Source organism: Prionailurus bengalensis, chromosome E4 (assembly GCF_016509475.1).
Source record: "Prionailurus bengalensis isolate Pbe53 chromosome E4, Fcat_Pben_1.1_paternal_pri, whole genome shotgun sequence".
NCBI classification, from domain to species: domain Eukaryota; kingdom Metazoa; phylum Chordata; class Mammalia; order Carnivora; family Felidae; genus Prionailurus; species Prionailurus bengalensis.
This window is the reverse complement of record NC_057360.1, coordinates 11,132,068-11,159,648: the sequence shown is the minus strand read 5'-3', so window position 1 is coordinate 11,159,648 and position 27,581 is coordinate 11,132,068. Positions and strand designations below refer to the sequence as shown.

General features: G+C 50.1%; 1 protein-coding gene across 1 annotated transcript; it reads left to right on the top strand.

Annotated features, from left to right (window-relative positions):
* Positions 1-350: 350 nt before the first annotated feature.
* DPT (dermatopontin) lies at positions 351-27,156 on the top strand. Its single transcript, XM_043567511.1, has 4 exons — positions 351-741; positions 12,643-12,768; positions 22,935-23,042; positions 25,954-27,156. The coding sequence occupies exons 1-4, from the start codon at positions 410-412 to the stop codon at positions 26,018-26,020; spliced, it is 633 nt and encodes a 210-aa protein (XP_043423446.1). The 5' UTR covers positions 351-409; the 3' UTR covers positions 26,021-27,156.
* Positions 27,157-27,581: the final 425 nt, after the last annotated feature.

The window sequence follows — 27,581 nt, the reverse complement described above, 5'->3', positions numbered from 1 at the left end:
CTATTTTGGTGTTTTGAAATCACTCCGGGTACCCGTGGGGTCCTGGAAGGCTAGTTGGGGGAACGAATGGCGGGGGGGGGGGGTTCCTGGGGGAGGGTAGCAGAGGGAGGTGAGGTCCTGAGAGACGAGGGGCAGACACCCTGCGCCTCTAAGGGGCGTGAAGCCATTTGCCTTTATAATCTCCCCGCAGGGTGGTTCTTTCTCCAGGGAGTTCCTTTCATTTGTATGTTCCTTACATTTTCCTAGCATTCCACCTTAAAACGAGCTGGACCGACTCATGGCCCGGGCTCTCCACGCTGAGGTTTTGCTTCAGCAATGACACAGTGCACTTGGAACCTGCTCTCCCACATCTGGAAGCCACATGTCGGCGGCAGCTGTATAAAACGGTCAGCCCCGCAGACCTAGGGTGATGTTTTTTGCCAGAAGCCCGGGCGGCATGGACCTCACTCGGCTGTGGGTGCTGCTGGCCCTGGTCACCGTGGCCTGGGGCCAGTATGGTGACTACGGGTACCCCTACCAACAGTACCATGACTACAGCGATGACGGGTGGGTCAACCTGAACCGGCAAGGCTTCAGCTACCAGTGTCCCCACGGGCAGGTGGTGGTGGCCGTGAGGAGCATCTTCAACAAGAAAGAAGGCTCGGACAGACAGTGGAACTATGCCTGCATGCCCACGCCCCAGAACCTCGGGGAGCCCACGGAGTGCTGGTGGGAGGAAATCAACAGAGCTGGAATGGAGTGGTAAGGGCGGCCTGGGCTCTCGGGCGGGGGCTTGGTGGCACATCTGTCCCCTGGCATCGGCTTGACCACAGCCTCCAAGGACTAGGCCAGGAGTGCACTGTAGCTTTCTCCGGGGGGGGGGGGGGGGGGGGGGGAAGCGGGCCGCCGGCCGCCCAGCGGCGACATCAGACGACAGAGACCCAGGATGGGGAGTGCAGACGGGCCCTCCCGCGCCTTTGCTCCTTCCAGAGGCCGCCCTCCTCGTAATCTGGTCCAGGGACTGCTTTGGGTCTGCGAGAAGGTTCCCAGCCTGCAGACCAGAGGCGTACGGAAATTGGCAGTCTTTAAGACACTTTAGAGCCCACAACCAACGTCGTTGTGGTGTCCGGACAGCGTTTTCGTTTCGCAGCAATTTATTTTTAGTGTTTCACCAAAGGACTGGCGCACGGTTGTCGGGGGGCAAGAAATGACTGGCCCCTCCCCACAGACCGTTTGAGAAACATGAACCGAGAGCAAGCGAATGAGGGGAGGGGGGGGGCAGAGAAATGTAGGCCAAGAGAAGCGAAATGAAAAACCTCTCCGTCGCCCTGAGAAGATGTGCTCTCTCAACTATAAATACTGAGCCCCTTCTCTCTGCCCGAGCCGAAAGTGGGTTTCACCGCCGTGAAATAGTTTAAGGAAAACTGTTGTTGGGAGAAGGGCTGCTCTTTGCCTGACGGGGCTCTGCCACAGTCAATGGCATGGACACGGTCCAAGTCTGTGATTCGCTGTGGGGTGCGACCGTCCCAGCCCCAGTACTTGGTCAGGAGCCCATCTCAGTACTACTGATGGCTAGGCTGGTTATTCATTCAGCCTGGATTGGGGGCAGGAACCCTGGGGGGTGGGGGGGTGGGAAGGGGGAGGGGAGCCCTGGGAGGTTGGGAGGGGAGGGCAGCCCTAGGGGAGGCAGGTCCAGGGAGGAGGATGCCCAGCTGGGAGGCTGCTGTAAGGCAGGGCTCTGTGAAGGTTCCAGCAGGCATGTGGCATAGAGGGGGTTGGGGTGGTCAAACTCTGGGGGATCGCTCGGTCAACAGACAGAACCATGATGAGAGGCCAAGAGGCAAAGACAGTGACCCGCGGAGGAGCCAGGCAAGAGAAGGGACCTCTGAGTGGTAAAAACAGCCACCGTTTACTGAGTGCTTCTGCTGGGCTGGCACCATGCTGAGTGCTTTGTATGGATTACCTCGTTAGTGCTCAAAACAAATCTCTAAGTCATTTTATAGGCAGACAAACTGTGGTCTAGAGACCCAGGTGTTTCCTCAGCCGGAAAGTGCTGGAGCCAGGATTTGGATCTTAACTCCAAAGTGGATGTGCGTGGTCCCGGTGATGAGCTATCTGAGAGCCCGCTGCCCCCGCCCAGTGGGGGCCATTGGCTCAGCTGGGGGGCCAGGGCTGGACTCAAGGCAGTTCTTCGTCCTGGGAGGATGGGATCTGCAAAGGTCAGAGCACAAGCCCGGCCCTGGAGGACGGGGGACCAGCTCGGTACCCGTGACTGACGAGGGGTTCCGCCAGCCTGTGGAAGGGATGGGGAGAGGGGCCCACAAGCAGCTGCAAGTGGGGCCCTTCATCCGGCCTTCCCCGTCTACCCCACTGCCTCCGGTGAGCAGATTCAATCAGCCCAAACTCCTTCTGGTAGGCGGCCAACTCAGAATGTCGCCTCACCTCAAAGACCTGAAGCAGGTCCCGGTGCCTGGCCTGGAGCTCAGGACCAACCCATTTATACTTCCACCTGGTCCTTCCATCTGGGGGGCCATGATATGGGCGGATCCCCTTTCTAATCCCCCCTTTTAGAGACAGATTAAAACGGCACTCGGAGATGATTTCTTCACCCCAAAGGAAAAGCCCCGGGCTCTGAGTCAGAAGGCTTGGGTTTGGATCCGGGCTCTAAAGACCATGTGACCTTGGACCAGTGGTTCAACTCTCTGGGTTCCCACCTCATCTGGAGAACGAGTGGCCCCACTACATGATCCCAGAAGAATCCACATCTCCAGCACCCCACGCTCCGTTTGGCCCTGAAAACGCACTTGGATTTTTCTGGCGTTCTGTTGATCCTTGTGTTTATCCCTGCTAGGCAGAGGAAGCAAATGATGTTTAGTTTTAAACTTGCCAGCCTGCTACTCAGCTAATCACAGAGTTAAAAATGCACAACCATGCAAAACAGCCCCTTTACGGTAAACCTCGGCTGCCCCAGGACCAACACCAATTACCCCAGAGGCATGGTTTTAGATGATTATTGCCTCGAGTTGAGACTTCATTGTCAGTGAAAACTCTGAAAGGAAGGGATTTGTTTGTAGGCTGAGGGGCAGTTACGTCTTCCCACGGGCTGCAAGCGCGTAATCTGATCTGCGGAAAGAGTCGTTGATGGTTTTGCGCAATTTGGCTGCCTTTTATATATATATATGTATATTAGATATAACTTATTGTCAGAATGGTTTCCATACAACACCCATTGCTCATCCCGACAGATGCCCTCAATGCCCATCACCCACTTCCCCCCCTCCCCTGTCCCCCATCCACCCTCAGTGTGTTGTCAGCATTTAAGAGTCTCTTAGGGTTTGCCTCCCTCCCTCTCTGTAACTTTTTCCCCCCTCCTTCCCCTCCCCCATGGTCTTCCGTTAAGTTTCTCAGGATCCACCTATGAGTGAAAACATATGGTATCTGTCTTTCTCTGCCTGACTTACTTCACTTAGCGTAATACTTTCCAGTTCCATCCACGTTGCTACGAAGGGCCAGATTTCATTCTTTCTCGTTGCCAAGTAGTATTCCATTGTATATAGAAACCACAGCAATTTCTTAACTCGACACGTCTCCAAAGGCAAGGGGACGAAAACCAAAAATGAACTGTTGGGACCTCACCAAGATAAAAAGCTTCCGCACTGCAAAGGAAACAGTCAACGAAACTAAAAGGCAACCGACGGAACGGGAGAAGATATTTGCAAATGACATCTCGGATAAAGGGCTAGTATCCAAAAGCAATTTGGCCGCCTTGTATAACTGACTCAGCTTGCCGGTTTATTTTAAGAGGCGGGAGGAATCTCGAGCGCAGGTGTGACAACAATACATAAGATCTACTAAAGACGCTTGCTAAAAAATAATAATAATAAAAAAATAAGTAAAAAAAAATAAAGACGCTTGCTAATAAGAGCACAGATTTGAAAGGTGCTCCAACCGTGGCTGAGCGGCTCGTAACACTGCTGTTTGCTATGGTTTCTCTGTAGAAACCATAGTCCCAGATTCTGGTGTGTGGATCCTGGCTCCCCAACTAATGACCACCAGGAGGCTCTACGTAGGTCCCAAGCGTGGCATTTTGCTGTTTCAGGGCATGGCTCTGTAGTTCCCGGGGAATCTTCTCTAAATTGACACAGCACAAGCTGTAGGACATGTCGGTCCTGGGCGGAACAAGATGAAGTTGCAATTTTCTAGTCAGGCTGAGCTGTTACGCGGTGGAAAGAGCTTTGGTCTTAGAGTCAGGAAACCCCCGATTCACAGCTCCTGTGTCTATCATCTGCCGGCCCTGGGGTCCTGCGCATTCATTCTAGAAAGAAAGAAAGGTGTAACACCCGCTTCGCAATAGGGGTGCAAGGAAAAATGTGTACAGGAACCCTACGTGTATACGGGAACTCCAAATCTAAATGTAAACAGATGCCCGGCACATCCTGGGCGGTCAGTAAAGGTTCAGAGATTCTGGAATCTGCTGAGGCTGGGTTTGGACAAGCCACTTTTGCGTGGAGCCTGCATTCAGAGGAACAGCATTGTGTTTATTGGCACCTGCTTTCTTCCTCCACTCCCCTCCCCTGGACTTCAAAGGACCTCAGGAAGACCTTTTGCAATGGCCGCTTCCATCAGAGCTGACAATTTCAACGTATTCAAGTTCGATTTCTTACTCAACGCGCCTCCAAAGGCAAGGGAATTCAAAGCAAAATGAACCGTTCGTGAACGACAAGCCACGTGATGGAGAAGAGGAGAAAGGAAAACTCTCCCACTGAGCTGTGGGAGCACCCACGTCAGTCTGAACCTGGGACTGGTGGGCAGAAACTCAGTTTTTTCCATAATCTCAGTGTTCCAATTCTGATGGAGACCAGGGCTCTGGGTAGTACGGGGCAAGCCCTCCTGATCTGTGGTTCTGAGCACTCAGGACACACAGCGCCCGCCTCCTCAGAGATCCTTCCTCAGACCACCGTCTCTAAACTCACGTTTCTCACCCTCCACTCCCCAACCCGCTTTATGTTTGCGGTGGTGCACCTGTCATTAGCCAATGTGTATTTGTATATTGCTCGTCTCCTTGAAAACAGGCTTCGCAAATGTAGGGACTTCGTCCTATTCAGTGCTGCGTAGAATATTCTCCAGCGCCGTGGATAAGGCTTGTGCAAAGCAGGCCCGCTAAATATGTATGCAAGACCAAATCTGACTCGTTAGTGGCTTGGGCAGTCCCAATCCCAGCCGGTGTTCCCACCGCCCTCACCAAAGAAGCCTGCGGATTTTTCCGCAGGGGACGCCATTTGGTTTCCATTTTTTGAGTCTCGGTATTCCACTGTCCGTAATATAGGGCCCAACTTTATTGTTCACGTCTCACTGTGACGAGTTGCCTTTGCGGCCCTGCAGGATGGTCTTTTGAGATTTCCCAAAGTTCTCTAAAACATACAAAGGATGGCTGACACACTTACCTTAAGATAAATTCTTTTTTAGCTTCCACTCTCCCACCCCCCCAAATGTTAACGTCCCCATTAGCTTCAAAAAAAAAAAAAAAGAAAAGAAAATACAGTAGTGAACTCTTTATCTCAAAAGCCACAGAGCCCCAGTGCCATGTGGATTCCGGGCTGGATCTCGGAACAGCAAAAGGGCATTAGTGTGAAAACCGGCGAAATTCCAAGTGAAGTCGGGACGTTAGGGTCGTACTGATGTCACTTCCTTGGTGTTCATCAAGGCACCGGAGTTCTGAGAGATAGGGTCAAGGGAACGACTCCTCTGTAAATCTGCACCTATTTCAAACTAAAAAGATATTTGAAAACAACGATGCAGGCTAGTAGGGTATGTACCGGGAGTTAATGAGGAACCGGCAACAGAGTCGAAGAAGCCCAGAGCTGGGAGGGATCTGGAGAATAATTCACAGCAGTCTCCTTGCTTTGTATAAGAGGAATAAAGGCCAAGGGAGCCAGAAATACATTCGGCATAGGAGCTATTACCCTTGGCCTAATTTAGGTGACGCTTTGGAGTTTATAAACATTCCCCATTTATACGTTCCTTTGCTCATTCATTCACTACCAAATGCTCATCATCACAAACTTTGCCAGACGCCGGGAACCTGAAGACAAATGATATACAGTCTACGTACGCCCTTGGCTTCCTCATGGTCTATCTAATCTTACTTGTTCTTCACGGTAATACTGGGAGGCAGGCCTATTTCCCGGTTTCGCAGATGAGAGACTGTAGCTCAGAGCGTTGGGAGACTTGCCGGCTCCGAGCTGATGAGTAGCAGAGGGCGGGGGGGGGGGGGGGGCCAAGCCAGACAGTCTGATGCCACAGCGCTGACGGCGGATGTGAAAGGTCGGCATTGTTTTTGTGCTTGGATGGAGCCATGGTGAGTGCTGGGCTGGCGATGATATCCCATCCACCGAAGAATGACTTCTGGAGGCAAGGAGGCAAGTGTGGGAGGAGGGTTATGGCAGATCCAGGATTCTTGCCTATTTTCCATCAAGGTCGCGCCTCTAAGTACTAGGAATCAATCGTCTGGGGGAAACCTTGAGTTCTGCGAACTTGGCTCTTGGTTGGGCTGATCAGGAGGGCAAAACTTCCCTCCTCCGGTAGGGGGTTTGCTCCTGCCGGGGTACTTGTCAGACATAATTTTCCCAGTAAATAAGTCTGACCCACAGACTTAGGATTGCTTCTTCTGTGCGTCCGCGTGTGTGTTTCTTTGAAGCAGTGGAGAGGTAATTTTTGGAGTCAAACAGGACCATTCTTTTTTAAAAAAAAATTTTTTTTTTAACGTTTATTTATTTTTGAGACAGAGAGAGACAGAGCATGAACGGGGGAGGGGCAGAGAGAGAGGGAGACACAGAATCAGAAGCAGGCTCCAGGCTCCGAGCCATCAGCCCAGAGCCCGACGCGGGGCTCGAACTCACGGACCATGAGATCGTGACCCAGGCTGAAGTCGGACGCTTAACCGACTGAGCCACCCAGGCGCCCCCAAACAGGACCATTCTTAAAACGCTGCCCCCTCCCCCGATTTGCTGACGCAAATCATGTCCACGTTCCAAGACCCAGTTTCTACCTCTACAAAGACAACCCCCTAGAATTGTTGTGATAAGTACCTTCGATAATATTGTAGGCATTCCTGGCTGTGTGTCCTTGGGGGAATCACTTAACCTCTCCCAACCCGAGTATCCTTGTGTACCAAATGCGAGTGGTGGGGGGGGAAGGGGGGGACTGGTTATTCAAGCCATTTCACAGGATTGTTTGGGTGATTGAAATAACGAACACAGAGACAGTGCTGAGCACAACGGCTGGCACATGGAAAGTCCCCGGCAAAGGTCGCTTCTTTTTACTCTTATGACTACTCTGTAGAAACCGAAACTCAGTTTCACACAGTGAATTGGACAGCCGGCGCTGAAATATAAATCGGGCTTACAGGGCTTACAAAGACCCCTGATGGGTACGTACCATTTTGTTTTAGGAACATGCAATTCGGTTCTGATCTGTGAATATTTAAATGTACATTACGAGCGTCTGGAACATGTGTCACATTTTCAGTTAGACCTGGAGGTAGCGTTAGATCTCCTGGTCAACAAACATTGCGATAATTGATGTTCAAGGTCTCCCGGGGCTGAGCCTGCAGTCCCCACGTGACCTGAAATTGTTCCCAGGCCATAGCTGATCTCAGGCCATAAATCCATCATAGAAGCTCATCTGCATCTTCTCAGAGGCCTTCGGGGTAGCCTTGACTTCCTGTGTTTTTCCAAAACGGGGCTGGAGTTTGTATTGTGGGGAGAATTTGTCTTTCTCCCTCGGTCCTGGCCTGTGTCTTTTTATCCAGAAAAGCTGTTCGGCAGGCCATTCGTGCTTCCCCATCTGGAAACCTGGCAGACAGGCCGGCAGACATGAAACCGGGACAGAGAAGACGGCAGAACTCTTCCCCAGACACGGGCAGGCAGAGAACAGCCTGCGGACAGCTCGACATTACTTAAATAGGTAGTTCGCGTCTCCACCATTGTGGCAGGAGGCCCAGTACTCAGCGGTGCAGCACTGACCTCCAAAAACTCTGCACTGTCACACTTTGCCCCTAAACTGGGTTCGTCTCTGCCCCTGGCCGCTTCCCTGTCCCAAGGTCCCCATCTGGTCTCTCATTTTTCTTCTCTGCCTTTAGTGTCAACCCCCTTCTTCTCCCCACTGTCTGAATTTCCACAGTGAGTGCTTCCCAGCACAGCCCTCTGGAAAGACCGAGGATAGCACCAGGCACAGAGGAAGTTCTGAGGAGGGTCTGTTGAAAGACTTAGGAAACATTCTAAAGCCCTGTGAACTCTCTTATAAATGCCTTAGAGGAACCCGAAGGATTATTCTGGGGAAAAGAGAATTAGCGGGAATCGAGGCTTCACTCCAAAATACCGAGTCTCTCTTGGGGGGACTTGAGCCCTCCTCAAGCCGGGTTGGGGGAGAAGTTTGGCCGAGTGAAGGAGGCCGGGTCACCGTGTCTCACACAGTCTCCCCAACACCGGCTTTTCCGGTTTCTGTCTTGGCCAAGACTTTTGCAGGCGTTCTTTCATTCAGTCTTCATGGTGACTTGGGTGAGGCTCCGCACGGCCTGGTAAAGACAGGACAGGCGCAGACCTCAACAAAAGCTCTTCCCCTGCACGCTTCTTTATTGGACGGCGGCAGATACAGGAGAACGTTTTCTGTCTCTGCTTTCGGGGCAACAGGCCCGAGACCAGCCATTTTCCAAAGGCCGCTTCCCAGAGAAGGTTCCTCCCTGAGGATCGTAAGGGGGGGACTAAGTAACTGCCTCCTAGTCTACCTTCTGGAAAGTTTCTCCCATCAGGGGGAGCCGGGCCAACGATGATCCAGGTTGTGAGACAAAACCAAGCCTCCGGCCTTCACGGGGTTGGTGAGAAGGAAAGGCTGCCTTCCGACGTGGGGAGTAGACAGCCTCTGAAGCAGGGCACCCCGAGGTTCTCAGGGAATCTGGGCCCAGGGCTTCCATGGGGTCCCGTCATAAGCCACCCAGAAGCCTACGGGCTTGGGTCCTTATCCTCCCGTAGACCCCTTCAGGAGCATCGCACAGGTGCCGGAAAGGGGAGCAGAGCCTCTGTTGTGCCTTTTCATCACCAACCACTTCCTTTGTTTAATGTTTATTTATTTTGCAAGACAGAGAGCACACGAGCAGGTGAGGGGCAGAGAGAGGGAAGAGAGAATCCCAACAAGGCTCCCCGCTGTCCGCACAGAGCCTGATGCAGGGCTCAACCCCATGACCCTGGGATCGTGGCTGGAGCCAAAGTCAAGAGCAGGACGCTCAACTGACTGAGCCACCCAGGCGCCCCCATCACTAACCATTGTTAACGACTGGTTTGAATCACTCGAGCCATGCCAGCCCTCCCCTGCTCCCCCGCACCCCTCCCCTCTACAGCCACCCTCACCCTTCTTCTCCCCTGCCTGCTCCGTGTTTGTGATTCTGCAGCTTGTGGCCAAATGTTTAAGTGACTCTTGTCAAATAAGGTGCTTTCAGAAAAGATCGAAAGTTGCCAGGAGGGAGGGGAGGAATGCCCAAAGCTCTATTCAGTTGACACCCTCAGCCTGAGGAGGCTTGGTTCCTGAGGGCGAAGGTGGATGTGGGGAGATGATCACTCACTTGGGTTCTGGAAATTTCATGGGGGGGCAGTTTCAGGGTCCTTTCTGGGTCTAAGCGATGGGCTCTCCCAAGTCAACTCCGTCATCAGTCATCCGTTCGTTCGTTCTTCTGTTAAACATCTGCTAGACCCCTTGTGTCAGGCACTGTGGGGACTTCAAACTAAAGATCAAGCTGTCCCTTAAGGATTTTACCTTCTACTGGGGGTGAAAGTGAGACCTAAGTATCTATACTACAAAGTGTTGTGTGTGTCGGGGCACCTGGGCGGCTCAGTCGGTTAAGCGACCGACTTCGGCTCGGGTCACGGTCTCACGGTCCGTGAGTTCGGGCCCCGCGTCGGGCTCTGTGCCAACAGCTCGGAGCCCGGAGCCTGCTTCGGATTCTGCATCTCCCTCTCCCTCTGTGCCTCCCCCGTGCAGGCTCTGTCTCTCTCTGTCAAAAATCAAATAAACATTTAAAAAAATTAAAAGAAAAAACCCAAAGTGGGTGTGTGTCTGCAACCAAGGCATCCAACCCCCGTGAGCTTTGTTTTAGGGAAACAGACCCTCAGAGAATGCACTGGAGTCCACCAGCTTTCCTCTGACCAGAGACTGGGGAGCCGAGGCTGCTTTCGTTAAGTATGCTCAACAGTCGTCAAGTGGACGAAACGAAAGTATGATGGCAATAATAAATGACCGAGCAACCGTCGAAAGCGTCAGTAATAAGTCATTTAGTAAGCACCAGGATTTTATCTGCGTGGTGTTATTTCGTCTTCACGATAACCTACATAAGTATGTGCGATTATTATGCCCGTTTTGCAAATGAGAAAACCAAGGCTGTTGGGGGCTACGAAACCCACCCAAGGTGACACAGCTGGGGGTGGTTGGAGCACTTGGTCCGGCAGCATATCCTATGCTGTTAGCCTTTCTGCTCCGCCGATCGCCTCGTGAGAGTGAAAATGGACCCCGACAAAAATCCACTTCAGGGAGGAATAATTTCACGGCTCGGCCACACGCACTACCAAAACCCCGGTGCAGGCTCGCTCTAGCAACACGTGTAGGTGACGGGACAGAAGGTAGGGGAGGCGAGCCCTGTGTGGTTCTCTAACTTTTGCCACACGGTCTTACACCCCGCGCCTGTCGTGTCCAAATGACCTTCACAGGGCAGCCTTCCTGAGGTGGCGAATGAGGGAGTGACAGGCACACTTGCCCTACGGGACGGTGGGGCCAGCTGCCCGGCTGACCGCCAGGCAGAGAAGTCACAGGACAAGGAGTGCCTTCAGCACCAGGACTCCACGGGCTCAGGTCAGCTTCTCTTGCCGCACTAATTTTTACTCGAGGGAAATGATCACCCTGGGAACCCTGTCCCCGTGGTGATCCGAGTGCCTCTGACAAACCAGAACAATGGAACAACAGCCACAGGGAAACCACAGCCTGGCTCAGTTCTGAGAAGGAACATTTTTTGTTTTTTTATAGAGGAAGCCAGAATTGTAGTGATGGTAAGAAAGAAGACACCAGAAGCTTCGCGGACAACTTTTAGTGCTTTCTATTGAAAAGCTCTCACTCACGCTGCTAGAATGAGTCTGTCATAGACCATCTTGGACACTCCACTGCCAATCACGTGGCTTCCAACACGTGCCAGGCGTCTTCCCAAGGGGGTACTGCTTCCGATAAGATGTGGGCAACGGTAGGGCAGAGAAGGCGAGCGCGTCAAGGGCATTTTCATCTGCGTTCCTGAGCTCCTGGAGCTGAGGGCTCTAGGGTCCCGGCACCTGTTGCAAGTTCCAGGGACAGCAACCCAGGCTAATCTGCACGGCTGGCCAAGCACCAAGCCCAGGTCTCAGTTCTCTCCACATGGAAACACGGAATAGATGCAAGAGTAAAGCCTTCCAATCAGAGCCATGAAATATATTTAATTGCTAGTGTCGTCAGATCCACAAGATCGTTTCTAGCACTTCCAAAGAATCACGTGAAACCCGTCACCACTGATGGTTTTCTAGTTTGTGTGTCAGCACGGCCCTTCCCACCCGTCAGCACGGAGCATTTATTCTTTATCTGTGATCGTTTCTGGAAACGTACCGGGACTTGGGAAAACGGGGTTGTGTTCCGGCAGCTGTCAGGCCAGGACGCGGAGACAACTGCCTGCTCCGCTCACTCGAGAGAGGGATCGGGCTCCGTGGCCGGATGGGTGGGGAATGCAGAGAATCCAAAGGAGCTAAAGACTTATTTTGGAAGGACTTGTGAGCGACCCCCACCCTCTTGGGGGGGGAGCCCTTTGTGGCCAGGTGGAGAACAGCGTCCTCAATATCAGCTGGAGGTGGCAACCTTCAGGCCCCAGTGTGATTTGGGGGGGGGGGTGGGGAGTGGGAGAGAGGAAGTGGGGCAAAGGAGGTGGGACAAAGGAAGAAATGATCACACACCATCCAAAACCAATGCTTAGTGAGGAAGGCACTGTGAAGGGAAAAGGGGCCGATCCCCAGAGTGAGGGCCCAGCGACAAGGAAAGGGTGACCACGCCCATGGTCGAGGGGAGGGTCTGTGGACCAGAAAAGAGGGGATACCTTCTGTGAGGAATTAGAACGCAACCTCTCAGGCAGGAAAAATGCTTGTCCAGGGAGTTTGAGGCCCAGTTTGAGGCCCAGTTGGCCTGTCACCACCCTGTGGTGGTGCCTCCATATACCAGGACCCACCGTGGGCACTGGGGATAAATCTGACCCAAATCTGCTCTGACCAGGTAGAGCTTATGGTTTAGCGGGAGGTAGGAAGACTCCTGGGTAAGTGCCTTCATCCATTCACGCTCTCCTCTATCCAACTCTACATTCGTAGAAGTCTGTCGGGAACAGTGTTCCCCCCAAGTTTCCTTCAGCTGAAAGATTCTGAATCATGTGACTTTCAACGGTGAGCGTAATGTGATTTCTACAAATATAACGAAGTCTTGACTGTTTGCATACAAATGGAATACGTTGTCGGGAATCTAGGTCAGTCAAAGCATGGCCTGGCTTGGTAACGGTGGCAGCCGGGGTCTTGGGTGTCTCTGCCGTTAGTTCACTTTGGATTGTTCTCTTCTCTTCAGGTACCAGACGTGCTCCAACAATGGGCTGGTGGCGGGGTTCCAGAGCCGCTATTTTGAGTCCGTGCTGGATCGGGAATGGCAATTTTACTGCTGTCGCTACAGCAAGAGATGTCCATATTCCTGCTGGTGAGCCTGGCGGAAGGAGCCTGGAGTCCAGAGGGGAGCTTGGGGGGTGCTCTGGTCCATGTTTCTGGCTTCAGATAAGCCTGGGCGGTCACAGACAAGCTTAGAATGCAACAGCCAGCATATAGAAGGAAATGAACAAATAAAATTAAGGAAAGGGCTAGAATAATATCCTAGCAGGGAGGGACCTTACAGGTCGCCAACCCAATGCGCCCACACCCCTCTTTTGGCAGGAAAGAAAACAGACAGAACGATAGGACAAGGAAGTCACTTGTCTGAAGTCACCCAGCTGTTTCATGGGGATGTCACCTCTAGAACTTGTCCCAAATTCCTGGGTGTGCAAACAAGCCAGGCATTTCCACCTTGGACAAATGGATCCCAAAGTGGCAACATTTGAAGGGTGGCTCACTCAGGTGATTTACCTCTCTGCGGTGTGATGCCAGAAAGGGCAGCCTTGTGGGTTATGCTGTCTTCTGCAACCAGAGTTCCTCCACAGATGCCTGCGTGGCTCTGAGGATGGGCAGTTCCAAAGGCTTAACATTTTTCTGTCCAAAGTTATGGTGACTAGAAAATCCAGATTCCATATGATGGAGCAGGAGCCTCTTCCAACTCTCCACAGCTGCCTCCATAAAGCAGTTCTTACCCCACCGTGGCAGGTGCACAGGCATGACTAGGACATAGGCTAGAACTTTGACAGGTCCCAAAGGCAAGGACCTAAAGCCCGTGCGTGGTGGCACAGTGTGGAAACCCTGATGGGGCAACAAGAAGCTTGAGGTTGTGTCTCTGTGTTGATGTGTCCTCTCCCTCCCTCCCCTCCTCCCCCAGCCTTCCTCCTTGTCCACTGTGACATCTCTAGAAAGTCACTTTCCTTCTCTACGGGGTCTCAAATCTAGCCATCTTTTCTGGATCTCTGAGGTTTTTAAGAATCTCATGAAAGCTATAGATCCTGTCTTCGGCGTGTTTAAATAAAAGTTTACAGAGAATTTCCAGGAGTCCTTAAACTCCCGAAAGCCACCAAAAGATCTTTGAGGTTGTTTTGAGCCCTAAAAATTCCTTGACTCCAAAGGTGCTTTTGCAAAGGGCAACCAGATGCCCAGAATTGTTTCCAAAGAGAGGATGAGGGTCCGAAAGATGACTGGGCCCCACTGAGAGAGAGAAGGAGGTAGGAGCCTGCCCACTGTGACATGAGAAATGGGGCTTTCCCCAATCTTCCAGGCCCAAGTCGGCCGACAGAGGCCACCCCCACCATGAAATCCGCCTCCCTTGTGGCAAGGCATTCAGAGCCAGTTACATTGCAAATAAATTATCTGAAAGAGCAAGCCACAAACTAATAGTCAGTTAATCCATCACCACATTGGCAAGATTTCCCCTTAGGCTCCAAAGGAGCCATCAGGGTTGCAGGATACCAGGTGGCCCAGAGGAGCATGTCCAGGAGAGAGGGGGTAAAGAGGAGTCAGCCCAGAGCGGGCCTCCCTGGGCAGGATGGACACCAGCCCTAATTTTGTGAGGACTGAGATAATATATACCCGGTATTGCCACCGGCTATGATCTGTCCCCTTCAACCCTCCCAGCTGCCGTGTAGACCCAGCCTCCTGGCCAACTAATAAATGTTGAGATCCCAGAGGCATCCAGATCGTTATATCTCAAAATTCCATTAATTTTCTCATGATGCCCCGGACTTCCCTTGATCACTGGAGCGCTGGTTCCAGCCTCCGTCCTGCTCCTCACAAGGGCTGGATGTCCTTCCTCTCACACACTTTAGAAACGACTCTTTGAGTTCCCTTAGATGCAACCCACGACTTGCTAGGATGTGAAGAATTTCATGAATGGGGACGTAGATACGAAGGAACAAATGCCTTGGGTTAAAGACGGGAAAAGGGAGATGAGCAACTTGTCTTCAGTTGCCGGAAACGTTCAGGGCCCCATGGCAAAACTCACCCCGAGCCTCGCCTGTGGTGCCCCCCCTCCCGCCCCCCCACCCTAGAGGGTTGGCCGAACCAGTGGGGGGAAAGTGGAGAGAATGACTCAGAAAGACACTGCAAGTCAACTTGGAGGCAAACCCCTCCGAGGAATGCTTTGCTTAGCTGCATCTATTCTGACTGCATGGTGTCAGAGCCGAGAGCCACCATGGCTGTCCCAAGGAAAACTTGGAGAAGCTGCAAAGTGAGATTGCCACACGCACTCACTATCCCACTGGGCTGTCTAGACATCTTAGTAGCATCTTTGAATTGCCCGAGTCATGACGTTCCTTATATCATATGTCTTTAAATTGACTGAGTCATGATGTTCCTTCTATTATATGTCTTTCTAAACTGAATGAAGTCTCTAGGGCAAAAATTAGGTCTCGTTCGCCAAGGACTGCCTGGCACAAAACAGGCCCTTCATCAATTTCTAGGATGAACGTTGCAAGCCCATAGGAACAGGAACCATGGTGAAACCTGACACTGTTAGGATGATGTTTTCTAGTTGAAAAGGATTTTTCCACGCGCATTGTTTTCTTTGATCCTTTTAACAGCCTGTCGGGGTGAGGAGTGTTTTCGCACACCTTCCCACGGTGAAAACCGCTGATAACCTTCCAATCTGTAGCCTCCCTTTCTGTCACTTAAACTGGCTTGAATTACCTCCCCGGGAACTAGACGCGTGTGTGGGGGGACGTTTTTTCTCTCCCACTTTGAAAGCCGATCTGCTGCACTGAGCCCGACACTGTTTGGAAGTTGCTAAATGAGCATCTATCCTCTTTGTGTGTGCAGGCCTTTAAGGATTCAGAAATAGCACCGCTCTTGCAGGGAGAGGAAAAAAAAAAACACAAATCACCCCACCACCTCCCAGATGAGCGAGCGATTCATTTGTTTAGTTCAGACCGAGGTGCTGCTCTCGCTTCAGACTGAAGTTTCTCATTAGAGAGTAGAGCAAAAGAGAGAATTTCTGATAGATTCAGACACGCTGTCACTAAACAGTCCCCACTGGATGGGTTCCATATGTACATCTTACACGTCTTTATTTACATGTGAGAATTCAAAATCTTTGTCCGGTTGTCTGCAAACCACAAACACATGTCGCTGACGGAGCCACAACCTTTCGGAGCCTGTGTGTTAATAATCCCCAGGCTCCCAGCAGCTACAGCTGCTGCCTGCCACGTACCAGAATGTCCCCCATCGGCAGGTGACGCCGGCCACGTGTAGACGATGGGTCCCAGGAACCAACGGTTTTGAATTGAGCATCTATTTCCTTTTTCTCATGGTTCTTCTCCAGACCTGTGGCCTTTCATTACGTTCATTGCATAGTATGTTTGGATGGACAAAGAATAATGTTCTTCCTCAGAATCAATATAGACGACATGTTTAGTTTTCCTCCAACCCAGACGTCCCATGACTCTCGCATGTTATACTCTCCGCTGCCCAGCTCCCCTCTCCCTGAAGCTCGAGTCTGACGCCAGAGAATATTTTCCTTAATGCCTAGATAGCTCGAGTCCACGACAATGAAATCAGCTTACCAGAACACTCTTCTCCCCCCACTCTAGAGCACTCGATCAAACTAACCTTCAACTCTGGGTCTCGTGGTTCAGATTTCAATACAAGATGGGTGGTGTTTGCCTGAAGTCATGGCAGGGACAAGAATGGCGTCACGGGCACCTCCACTGCTGTGTCTGTCACCCCCGCCCCTGCTCAGTGCTGTGCCCAGAGTCTGGGAAGAAAGGCGGCTTCTACACTGGTTCCGCCAAGCCATTGGGAGCCAGTATCAGAGAGGTGGAGACACCCATGCTTTGAGACAATAGGACCGGATGTTGCATTTATTTTTAATACGAAATTTATTGTCAAATTGGTTTCCATACAACACCCAGTGCTCATCCCAACAGGTGCCGTCCTCAATGCCCATCACCCACCCACCCATCCCTCCCACCCCCCATAAACCCTCAGTTTGTTCTCAGTTTTTAAGAGTCTCTTATGTTTTGGCTCCCTCCCTCTCTAACCACTTTTTTTCCCTTCCGCTCCCATTTTAAAGCAACTCACATTGAGTTTAGTCACTTCCTCTATGAACAGTGGCTGCCTCGCATTGCCTGAGGCCCAAAGCGCTCCTTTCGGGGGACACCAGCCGCTCTGAGCCTGAGCAGAATCAGTCACACCTTTCATCAGCCCGAGCGGCTGTTCACAGTGTTTTGCACTTGAGAAATTGTATGTGCTGCCTGCATGGCAGTGATGCGTTTCCCCCCACCACCCCCACCCTAGGCTCAAAGTTCAAAAGCAGCAATTTCAGAGGTGTGGCTCGTTGGCGAGTGAGCGTCGGCCACCCCAAGGCCAGGCCCCGTAGCTCCTCAGAACAAGGCAAGCCTCGCGGTGATAGACGTAATCTGTTGCGTCATTCTAGCCAGTCTGCTTGCCTTTACTGGAGTCTAGAGACCATCACTCATTCCATTAATTTTGCCTCAGCAGCCAGTGAATGTGAATGGATATAAAGTAGGTTACCATTTAGAGACTTGGATTCAGTTCCCAGGAAGGATGACGACGGTACCCTTTATGCCTTGAGCACCTAGCGTGCACCTGCTGTTTACTTCAAGCAGGTCCAGCTGCCTCCCAGCCCTAGGCTCCACACGCAGTGCTGAGCTCTCTCAATCCAGAGGAGAAACTAAGACCCACAGGGGCGAAGTACCAGGGAGTAAGGCGGCGGGGCCTCTAGAAGGGAAAACAGCAGAGAAGGGGGTGATGTGAGCTGGGGCAGAGATGTGGGACGCGGAGTTGTTCCCCTCAGTGTTGAAGACCGGGGCGACCGTGATGCAATGTGGCTGATGAGAGCCAGGAAGCGTGGAAATGAATGTGTTTGCTGAGCAGCCCTGGGCGTGGCCAGTGAGCTGGAAATTCAGTTCCAAGAGAGCAATTGGGAAAATCTTTAGAGGTTCTCCTCTTCTGACTGAAGTCAGAGATGTCTCTGGAACCGCATTTCCATGTGCTGTGTTACGTATTTGAACCTTTTGCGATCTAAATCTCCAAAACGCCAGGAGAAGGTCGACATGAGCATCCGAGGTTCTTATTTTTCCTCCCTTCAGGGTCTAAGGTCTCTCCACAGAGGATGGCCCTTGGGTGACGGCAGAGACCTGGGCCTTCAGCCCCACGGGGCCAGTTCCCCAGCTCTCTGGGTGAGAAGCCAGGTGGCTGTTCCTTCGCAGGTGCTTTCCTTCACGCATAACTGCATTTGGGTCTTTGCACATCTTTGCGCAAATAATTCAGACAGGTTCTGATGAGGCTCCTATTGGAGATGCCAGGCCATTAGCAAATTGGTCCAACCTGAAATATCCTCATGCCTGCTGGCTTGCCTGGAATAGCTTTGTGCAAGAGGATTGATCGTGAGCAGACTGTTTATTTAAAAAACAAAAACAGGGGCGCCTGGGTGGCGCAGTCGGTTAAGCGTCCGACTTCAGCCAGGTCACGATCTCGCGGTCCGTGAGTTCGAGCCCCGCGTCGGGCTCTGGGCTGATGGCTCAGAGCCTGGAGCCTGTTTCTGATTCTGTGTCTCCCTCTCTCTGTGCCCCTCCCCCGTTCATGCTCTGTCTCTCTCTGTCCCAAAAATAAAATAAAACGTTGAAAAAAAAAAAACAAAACAAAAAACAAAAACAAAAACAAAAACAAAAACAAACTTCTCCGTGATTTGCCTGCCAGAGAGGGACAACCTCTTTGTAGCCGGATGTAGAACGTAGGCCAACCTCAACACATCAGTTCTACAAATGCTGAATTTCTCCTTCACGCCACTGTGGGGGCCACTGTCCCCTTAAGGAGTTCGCCACATTGGTCATCATCGTGAAAAAAAGACATATTTGTGGGATCCTGTTTTTGTAATTAAATGCTACGTATGTGGGGCCGACAAGTAATAGGACATTAGAAGAGGGTATTTAAAATCAGGTGCACAAGGCACCTGGGTGGCTCTGTTGGTTAAGCGTCCGACTCTTGATTTCAGCTCAGCTCATGATCCCACGGTTCGCGGGTTCGAACGCAGCATTAGGCTCTGAGCTAACAGCGTGGAGACTGCTTGGGATTCTCTGTCTCCCTCTCTTTCTGTCCCTCCCCTGCTCGCTCGCTCTCTCTCTCTCTCCCCTCCCTCTCAAACTATGAAATAAATAAAATAAATAAAATAAAATAAAATAAAATAAAATAAAATAATAAGGTGCCGATTGGGAAGTGGAGGAAACAGGAGGAAAACAAGATTAGAGGTTGGACTGACCAGAAGCAGCTTCTCTAAAATGTCGATTAAACGTGGGCTACTCACCAAAGAACGGGTCAGAAAACATCCTCAGTTTATTCTTGTTTAGACAGAAGCTGAAGCTCCCATCCTGACGCATTAATTTGTAAAAGCTGGGTTGTTCTTCCAGCTTTTACCTTCGGGAGGCTGTGGTGTGTGCTCCCCTGCTGTCCCATGCGGCGGGATAAGGTTGGGGACATGGTCCTGACTGACTTGGGGCCATGAGACAAGGCCCCGTTGTCCGTGTGCACATCAGTGGGGCACACGGCCCGACAGCAGCCTGCAGGAGGCCGCCGTATAATCCAGTTGTCCCCACCGCCAGCAGATCAGGTGGGTGGGAAACCGATCCTGGGGCTGCGACGTTTGACTGTAGGTTCAACTGCCCCGTAATCGATGATAGAGGTGGATTTTGTTACGGTTTTACACTGAGTCACTCTCCGCCGAGGAATAGATTTAAAACCCGTTCCTTTATTAAACCCCGTCCTCAGCCAAACCTGTAACAACCAGTAAGACCGGCCTCTTTATCCAACTAAATCGTAGCTCTACTCCCTCTTTTGAAATGGCTGTGATAACATATATCTGGGCCTGGCTCTGTGATACGCCCCATTCTCACAGCAAAAGGAGCAGGGACATCTGTCGGCTGTGGCTCCATCAATGGTAACGAACACCGCAGCAGTCCTGTTTTGACTCTAGTTGGGCCTGTTGATAATTTCAGGGCTTTAATCTTAGATGAGAATCTTAGATGAGAATCTCCTCTATCAATCTTAAAAATCCCTTCAGTTTGAGTTTTCTTCGGCTCGTGAGATGTTATTTAATTTCTTTCCATCTCGCTCGACCCCATCTAACACAGGAAGTTGTAAAGGGGTTCTACGTTATCGAGTTCTCGCTTAGTTTCCCTCACTTTGCAAGTTCTCGGTCAAGTTCTTTGTCTTGCCTGCAGATGGCATGAATGGGGTATCATTTATGTATGTAGTTATGTATGTAGCTAGGTATCATGGGGTGAGAAAGTGTACCCCAATAGTCATTCATCCAAAGTGATAGGAGGAACGCACACACACATACACACACGCGCACACACACACACAGTTCTGTGTAAGGGAGTATGTGAGGATCCCAATAGAGACTTTCAATAATCTACCCATTTCAGTGTTTTTCTGCTTCCTTATGGGCTCTTTTGATGTCCTGACAAGTCCCCACGCCCCTGTTTCAGCGTCCAACTATGAAAGTTTACATTCTTTCTTTTCTCTCATAGAAGCTATTGCTGGGGCTTTCCTCTATTAAGACATGTTGTGTGTACCCAACACCATCAAGAACTAAAATGGCGACACATGTATTTGGTTCTAAAACTCAGGATCCCGGATCGTACTGAAACAGTAGTTCCCTCTATGGATGGTCTTTGGGTTGTTCACTTCCCACTCATGACTTGGGCCATTTCTTTCTCTACATTTTTAGCGTCAGAGAGCAGGCATAATTTCCATCAATATGTAAATTCCTTCCCTGGCCCCGTTAATCCAGGGGCCGGTAAGAGAGTCCAAACTTGATCTCACAGTTTTGGAACAAAATAACAACAAGAACCAAACATCAAATAAAACAAAAACCCGGCCGGACCGAGACAGAAATGTACTAATGAACATGCACGCCTTCTCTGGGGCAATCTAGAAATTTACTGGATCGCAGTCCCCCACAGAGACCAACTATCCAGTTGATCAGGGGACCTGTATCTGATCACTACCAAAAATAAAGCAATAGAAAATGCTAGTTAAAGTATTGGATACATTTGTCCCCTTCGAAGCTTAGAACTTCGTGATTTTTTTTTAATGCAAGCCTCTCTTTTCCACGTTAGTCCAAATTTGTTTAACTAACCAAGTAATCTGAGGTCAGATCAGTAAAAATTTAAAAAAAAATAAATATCTAGCCTGGTCATTTCCAAATAATTTTAGTAATTGGATTTAGCTCAATAGAGTATTGCCATATGTAGATTCTGCCTTCACACATATAAAACTGTTTGGCACTTAGCTTTCATGCATTGTATCCAAAGAGTGTTTCAAAGTTCTGGAAAATATTTTACGTTCCCTGAAGTAAGGAAAACACCTCCTACCCCATTTCTTTTAATCCTAATTTGCATCATTAACATTCTCAACCAATGCCTCTTTTTTGGGGGGGGGGGCGGGGATAAACTTTAGTCTAGCACTTGTTAGAATCCTCGTGGATCAGAAACCAATGGGATCCAAGTGAGGCCCTATTAAGTCCATTTATGAGTCATTTAACACTTTCATTAGAAAGGGAAGTTCCTGTTCTGGGTCCCTTTAGAAGCACTGAATAGATTTCTGAATTAGCAGAGTCTAATTTTCCTTCATGAACACATTAGGCAAAAACACATATAACCCCCGCTGGGTTGGGCTTGGCCTCCTAATGGAGCATAATTATGTCTTGAGAAAAGTCTCAGAAGGAGGGCAACTATATAATGTGAAGACGAATTGTGAGCCTCGAGAACGGGCTTTTGGGGCTCTAGCTAACCCCACGTTATCCTGCGCTAACCATTGATCTTGCTGCAGCCAAGCTCTGAGATCCTCCTCCGAGCCCTTCCAGTTTACAAACCAGTCTTTTCAAGATTTCATGACAATCATTGCAATACTAAGTCCACATAATGGAAGGTCTTTGGATCATCAACAGATATACAATAACGCACCATGACCTGGTGAATCCAAATCGGATGAGATTATTGACACTCGCTAACTGCCTTGGGGACGCAGGTGAAGACTTTGGCACACCCATTTCACCCTGAAAGGACCCTTTTTGGTCCTGAAGATCCCCTTACGAGCCTCCTCGGGAGGTTCTAGATTTATTCCAGGGTGGACCACAGCAAACCTACTTTTAGGGAGGCCTGGGATCAACCTCATCTTGGAGGAGAAGGAAGAAAAAGGAGGAGGAAGAAGAAACAAATTGCTCCTTATGGCTCAACTTCTGCCATTTGTACATCACACATACGAGCATTAGTTCCAATAACAAGCTTATAAGGTAGTTTTCATTCTTTGCTACACCAGGAAATTGAGATTAAGTGACTCTCCCAAGGCCATTTATTTATTCAGCAAATACCTACTACATAGAAGGAACTGTTCCAGGTGCCACAAAACAATAGTGGACAAGGAAAAGACTACCTTTGTGGGGATTAAATATTATTTTCATATGTTTCAAACCCTTTAATCACGACTCACAGTAAAAAAAACACATACTAAACTATCACACCATGCATACGTCATAATTACACACACACATACAGTATATTTGAAACAAAGTTTTTACACACACGTACACAACCTTCAGCATGTGCTCTGATATTTCCTATTCCACTTTTTATTTGTTTATTTTTATGTTTTAATGTTTGTTTATTTTTGAGAGAGAGGGAGAGTCAGGGCGCGAGCGGGGGAGGGGCAGAGAGAGAGAGAGAGAGAGAGGGAGACGCAGAATTTGAAACAGGCTCCGGGCTCTGAGCCCCGACACGGGGCTCGAACCCACGAACCGCGAGATCATGACCTGAGCTGAAGCGGGACACTTAACCGACTGAGCCACCCAAGCGCCCCTATGTTTTAAAGCTCACTTGGAAATAACCAGGTGAGTTGATTTCATGATCCACTAAGAAGTCACAATCCACAGTTTGGAAACACGATTCCAGTGGACTTGTCTGGAACAGACTACTAGTGATATTAATTAATATTTCCTCAAGGCCCGAGGAGTTATCTACATCTTTTTCAGTGTGTAGTTTAATGGCAAGAAGAAGGAAGGTGAGAAGTGGGAGGCAACTGCCCATCGCCTTTCTGCAGCCTGGAAAGGTTTACTGGAGGCCATCAAACTCTGGCTTGGATTTCCCGTGATGTTCAGATGCCCTCTCTTCTTTGTAATGATAGTGCTTCTTCCTCTAAACTTTTCTTCTTCCCGCATAGGCTGACCACAGAATATCCAGGCCACTATGGGGAAGAAATGGACATGATTTCCTACAATTACGACTACTATATGCGAGGAGCGACCACCACCTTCTCTGCGGTGGAAAGGTGAGCCTGCCCAGGGGCTAGGAGTCCAAGGAACTGGGGACCCCAGCAAGGACCGTGTCAGCAGGAACTTCCATCCGGGGTTTTCTCTAGTTTATTTCCTCCTTGGTCTAGAATTAAGGGAGAGGTTGCCAGGGCGATGGACGGCTGTGGGAATGGAGATATTCTCATCAACCATTTCATGGAGCAGCTCACCCTTGGAAATAATGATGGGTTCCAGGCCGCTCCAGAGAAGGAAAACCCCAGCTAGGTCTCCCATGATGTTCTAAGCTCTGCCTCTCACTCGATTTCAGAGAGCGCTTTCCCTATAAATTCAGGGACTTTCTGTCAGGTGATAATCGCCTCACACAGCATATGAATTCCCAAAAAGTCACCCATACGTGTTTTGCAAACAGAACAAAACTTACATTGACTCACTCAATAATGGACTATGATGAATGTGAGTGTGGCTTACCTTTTGGGGAAATTTATGCTTTTAAATGAAACGACATCTCACCTAACTGAAGTGATAGTATTTAACATGGCCCAGGATTTGACAAACAAAAAACAAAAAACAAAAGAACAAACATTAAGCAGCTCTGAAAAGGCCCCCTACATGGTTCAGGCTCCATCATCAAAGAACCTTTATGTTTATTCATAAGGGAACCCTTCATTTCTCACACATGAATCATTCTTATTTTAGACGCATTTTAAACTAGCTTAGCTGTCTATTTTCTAGAAGCACAAAGTCTAAAAATGATCAGGGAAAATAGTGCTTAGAATGAAACTCTTCACCAGGGAGAAGAAATCGCCAAATGGCATCACACACACACACACACACACACACACTATTTTTAAGAAAAGGAAAGACCTGAGAACTCAAAAACCAGGGGAGCCTGGTGAAAATCAGTGGCTGTGCCGTCCCAGAGGGCAGACTGGATAACAGTGTAGCAGGGCATTCAGTATTCTTGTGACGTCTCCACATCAACAGGAAAATTAGTTCTGCATTGCCTGTTTAAGAAGGCAGGAAAGACTACAATATGGAAAGAATACCACCCAAAATCACTACAAAAGACATATATGTTGGCGGTAAAAATACCCAATTCCCATTGGCTTGAAATGTATCAGTTATGGGGATTAACCCAGGCCCTTGGAAAACTGAGATACCGTGTCACGCGTTTGTTTACTATGAACGTGCCCGTGAGATTTTGCTACTGTCCCTAACAATCAGTGGCTTAAAGATCCTCAATGTGGGTTCCTTCAGCTCTGTTGAAAGATGCTAAGGCCACCTCCTTGGAGAAATATTGTCAGGGCAGGACCGACCTACTGGGCAGGGGCTTTCCTTCCATATGCAAATCATAGTGGGTTCTTCTTGGTATGGAGTTGCTCAGCCTGAGTGCTGTAGATATCGGGGGCCAGATGATTCTCTGTTGCAGGTGCGGGTCCAGACATTCCAGATGTTTAGCGGCATCCCTGACCCCTATCACTAGATGGCACTAGCAACCTCCCCTCCCCCATAGTTGTGACAACAAAAAAAACCCTTGGGGAGCAACTGGGAGACCCTCCTGCCAATGATTTTAAGCAAATGACTTGGAACAACAGACTCAGAATTCCAAATCCGGACTCAGACTGAGCAGCACGCCCCAGAGCTGCTGGCCAGAGGTATCTCCCAGAACTACCTTCCAGATCGGAGGCTGGATGGAGACCTTCTCGGGATTGGTTATTGTTCACGATAACTGGGAAGTAGCCTGGCAGGTTGAAAGGGGAGAAGGATAATTCTAAGATTAAACGACAGGCTGCGCTTTGGAAGGATCTGCGTGACCACGGATGGAATGGGTTTTTATTTTTGCCCTTCGTTGGGACTTTGCGAAGGATGCGACAGCCATGTCCTCCGGTGGGGTTACGGGCACGTAGTTACAGTTGGTATCGTGGGACAGGAGAAAGAGGAAGATTTGAGTTCAACACTCTTGGAATCTGAAATCACTGCCTAGTTATCTTAAGGAAAGGCACGTATTTCTCGGAGTCTGCTTCTTCACTTAAACCCATGAATCACTGTCAAGGTTAAACGAGCAAACCTGTGCACCAGTGTGACGCTGGGTGTACCAAAGTTGCTCCGCGAATAGCGGGTATAATTGTCATATCGCTGTTAGGCGGTATTATTATGCCAGAAGAGCACCACGCAGGCGCTCAAAAATATACGCAGTATATACGTATATATACGCAGTTAAATGCGCAGTTAAATGGGTGAACAAAGAACGTAGGCTTGCCCTTAGCAAAGAACATCCATTGAAATGTACCCACCACACCTCATTCTCCCCAATGCAACAATGCTATGGCCTTTCATCCGCGTGCCTGACCTCTGGGACGAATACGCGATGCAATTTCCGCCGTGTGTGGATGGCGGGCATTTTCTTGTTCGCTTTATGGGGGTTTAGGGTTGTGGGTCCCCCCGCTTCATTTCCCCGTCATGGTGTTTTCTGAACGGAAACACATAGTGTATGGTGTGGAGCCCAGAACTCGGGAAGCACTTAGTAAAGGAATAAACGAGCAAATGGATGGCCCATGGAAGAGAAGATTCTTTACAGTGGAAAGGAGACGATGCTAAATAAATGCTTTTATTCCAAACTGTGCACCTATTTGTCCTGGAGGTACTCATGGGACAGAGCAGTGGCCAGCAGACCCCGGGTGACAAACGGGACCTCCACGTGGCCAGGAACCTGTCAGTCACCTGCAAGGTGCGACCTGCCCTGACCAAGGAGGTGTCGAGAACTCCTGACCTCACAGATGGATTACCTGTGGGTTTTCTAGAGACTTCGTAGATATCGACATGAGATTAGGCGCCCCTTCGGTTCCTAAATCCTCCAAAAGTCGTTCACTGCTTCTCCCTCGGCAGCGATAGTCCTCACTGGCTTGCCTTTTGACTCTCTCCCCACAGGGATCGCCAGTGGAAGTTCATAATGTGCCGAATGACCGACTATGACTGTGAATTTGCGAATGTTTAGAGCTTCCACCTACCAAATCTGGGCGAGGGGAACGGGGCCAGGAGACCGGAGGACGTCCACACAGGTCCACGTCAGCTGGAGCTCCAAAGCGGTTTCTGCTGCTCTTTTCTTCTCCCTGAGCTGGTTGGTGGCCACAGCGCCAGCTTTCTGGGCCTTTCTGACGAGTATCACACTTCTAATAAAATCCACAATTAAATCGTGTTCTCACTTTCCGCACATTCCATAGCAACCGTTTCACGTGACTGACGACGGCTTCCTTGCACACCGCATACAACAGTGGGCATGCTCACAGCCGGGAAAATGCCTGGTTCCAGGAGCACCTGTCACCGCCTCCCTACGGCTTTTACTACCAAATGAGCTGCAGGCGGGCCCGGGGCTGAGTGCTGTCTATGAAGGGGTTCAGTGGAGGGGAGTGAATGACAGAAACTGAAGAGGGTGGCAGGGAAGCTCTTGGCAGCTCAGTCTGTTTGGATGAAACCCAGGGTCCTCAGCAAGCCTTGAGGGGATATGCTTCCACTCTCCCCCTCCACATAAACCAGGCTTGTCTGGAAGTCCAAGTGCAGAGCTCTGCGCTCCAGGAGGGAGGAGACAGGGAGGTCAAATAGGGAGAGAAGAGGGTCTGGGGCAGAGCTAAAAGGCCTGGCGTTGGAAGAATCTTCTGAGTGGGAGGAAGGTTGTTGGCATACCTCTGAGGCATGACAATGGTAATGACAGCGATGCAGAAACCAGAGGAACGCGTGCAAATCTGGCTCGAGTCAGACAAGTACAAGGAAGGAGACAGAGACCAGAGCATGGGACCCGAGTCAGGAACTTGAGAGGGAAAAAAAAAAAAAGAGTGGCCAGGTTGCTTTGGGAATAGAAGAGAGGGTTTGAGCCCCTGGCACCTGGAGATATGGCCAGGACTCCTGGGAAGGCTGGCATATGCCCTGTAGCCATGGGAGTTACTGGAAAACTCACCTGGATTGGTCCCGATTTTCCGGCTGGGAAAGGCGGCCCTGGGACTCCATTTCTCGTCTATGTACAGTTTAGGGGTGTTTTCTGCAGAGGGGACACTGTCTTTCCTCTTCCTCTGATGCCTCTGTCCCCAGCCCTCTGTACTCTCTTCATCATAAAAGAAATAAAAATGTTAACATTCACTGTGCTGCAAATGTCAAGGGTCGATTTTTGCTGTCTGCCCCTCTCCTTTCCAATTACTCACGCCAGCCGTTCAGCAAATGTCACTTAGCGTTGTGATTTGTGTCAAGCACCAAGCACCGCGCGAGGCACCAGGACGACAATGATGGCAGGGACAGAGTCTGGCTGGCGAATCTAATAATTAAGACATAAAGCACCAAGTGCCTTCACTAAGGACCGGACCGAGGGTAGAACCGCGTTTTTGCCTTTGAACCTAACCCGATTTGCCATCAGCCTCCTTCAGCCCCCCTCCCACCAGCTTGCCACATGCACTTGTCACTCTGGGAGCCCCTAGTCCTCTTATCCACACAGTTTACCTTTTGCTTTCAAACCTGTGCCGCCCTTCCCTCCTCCTCTCCCCCAGTGGACCCAGGAGAGCAGGCAGCCA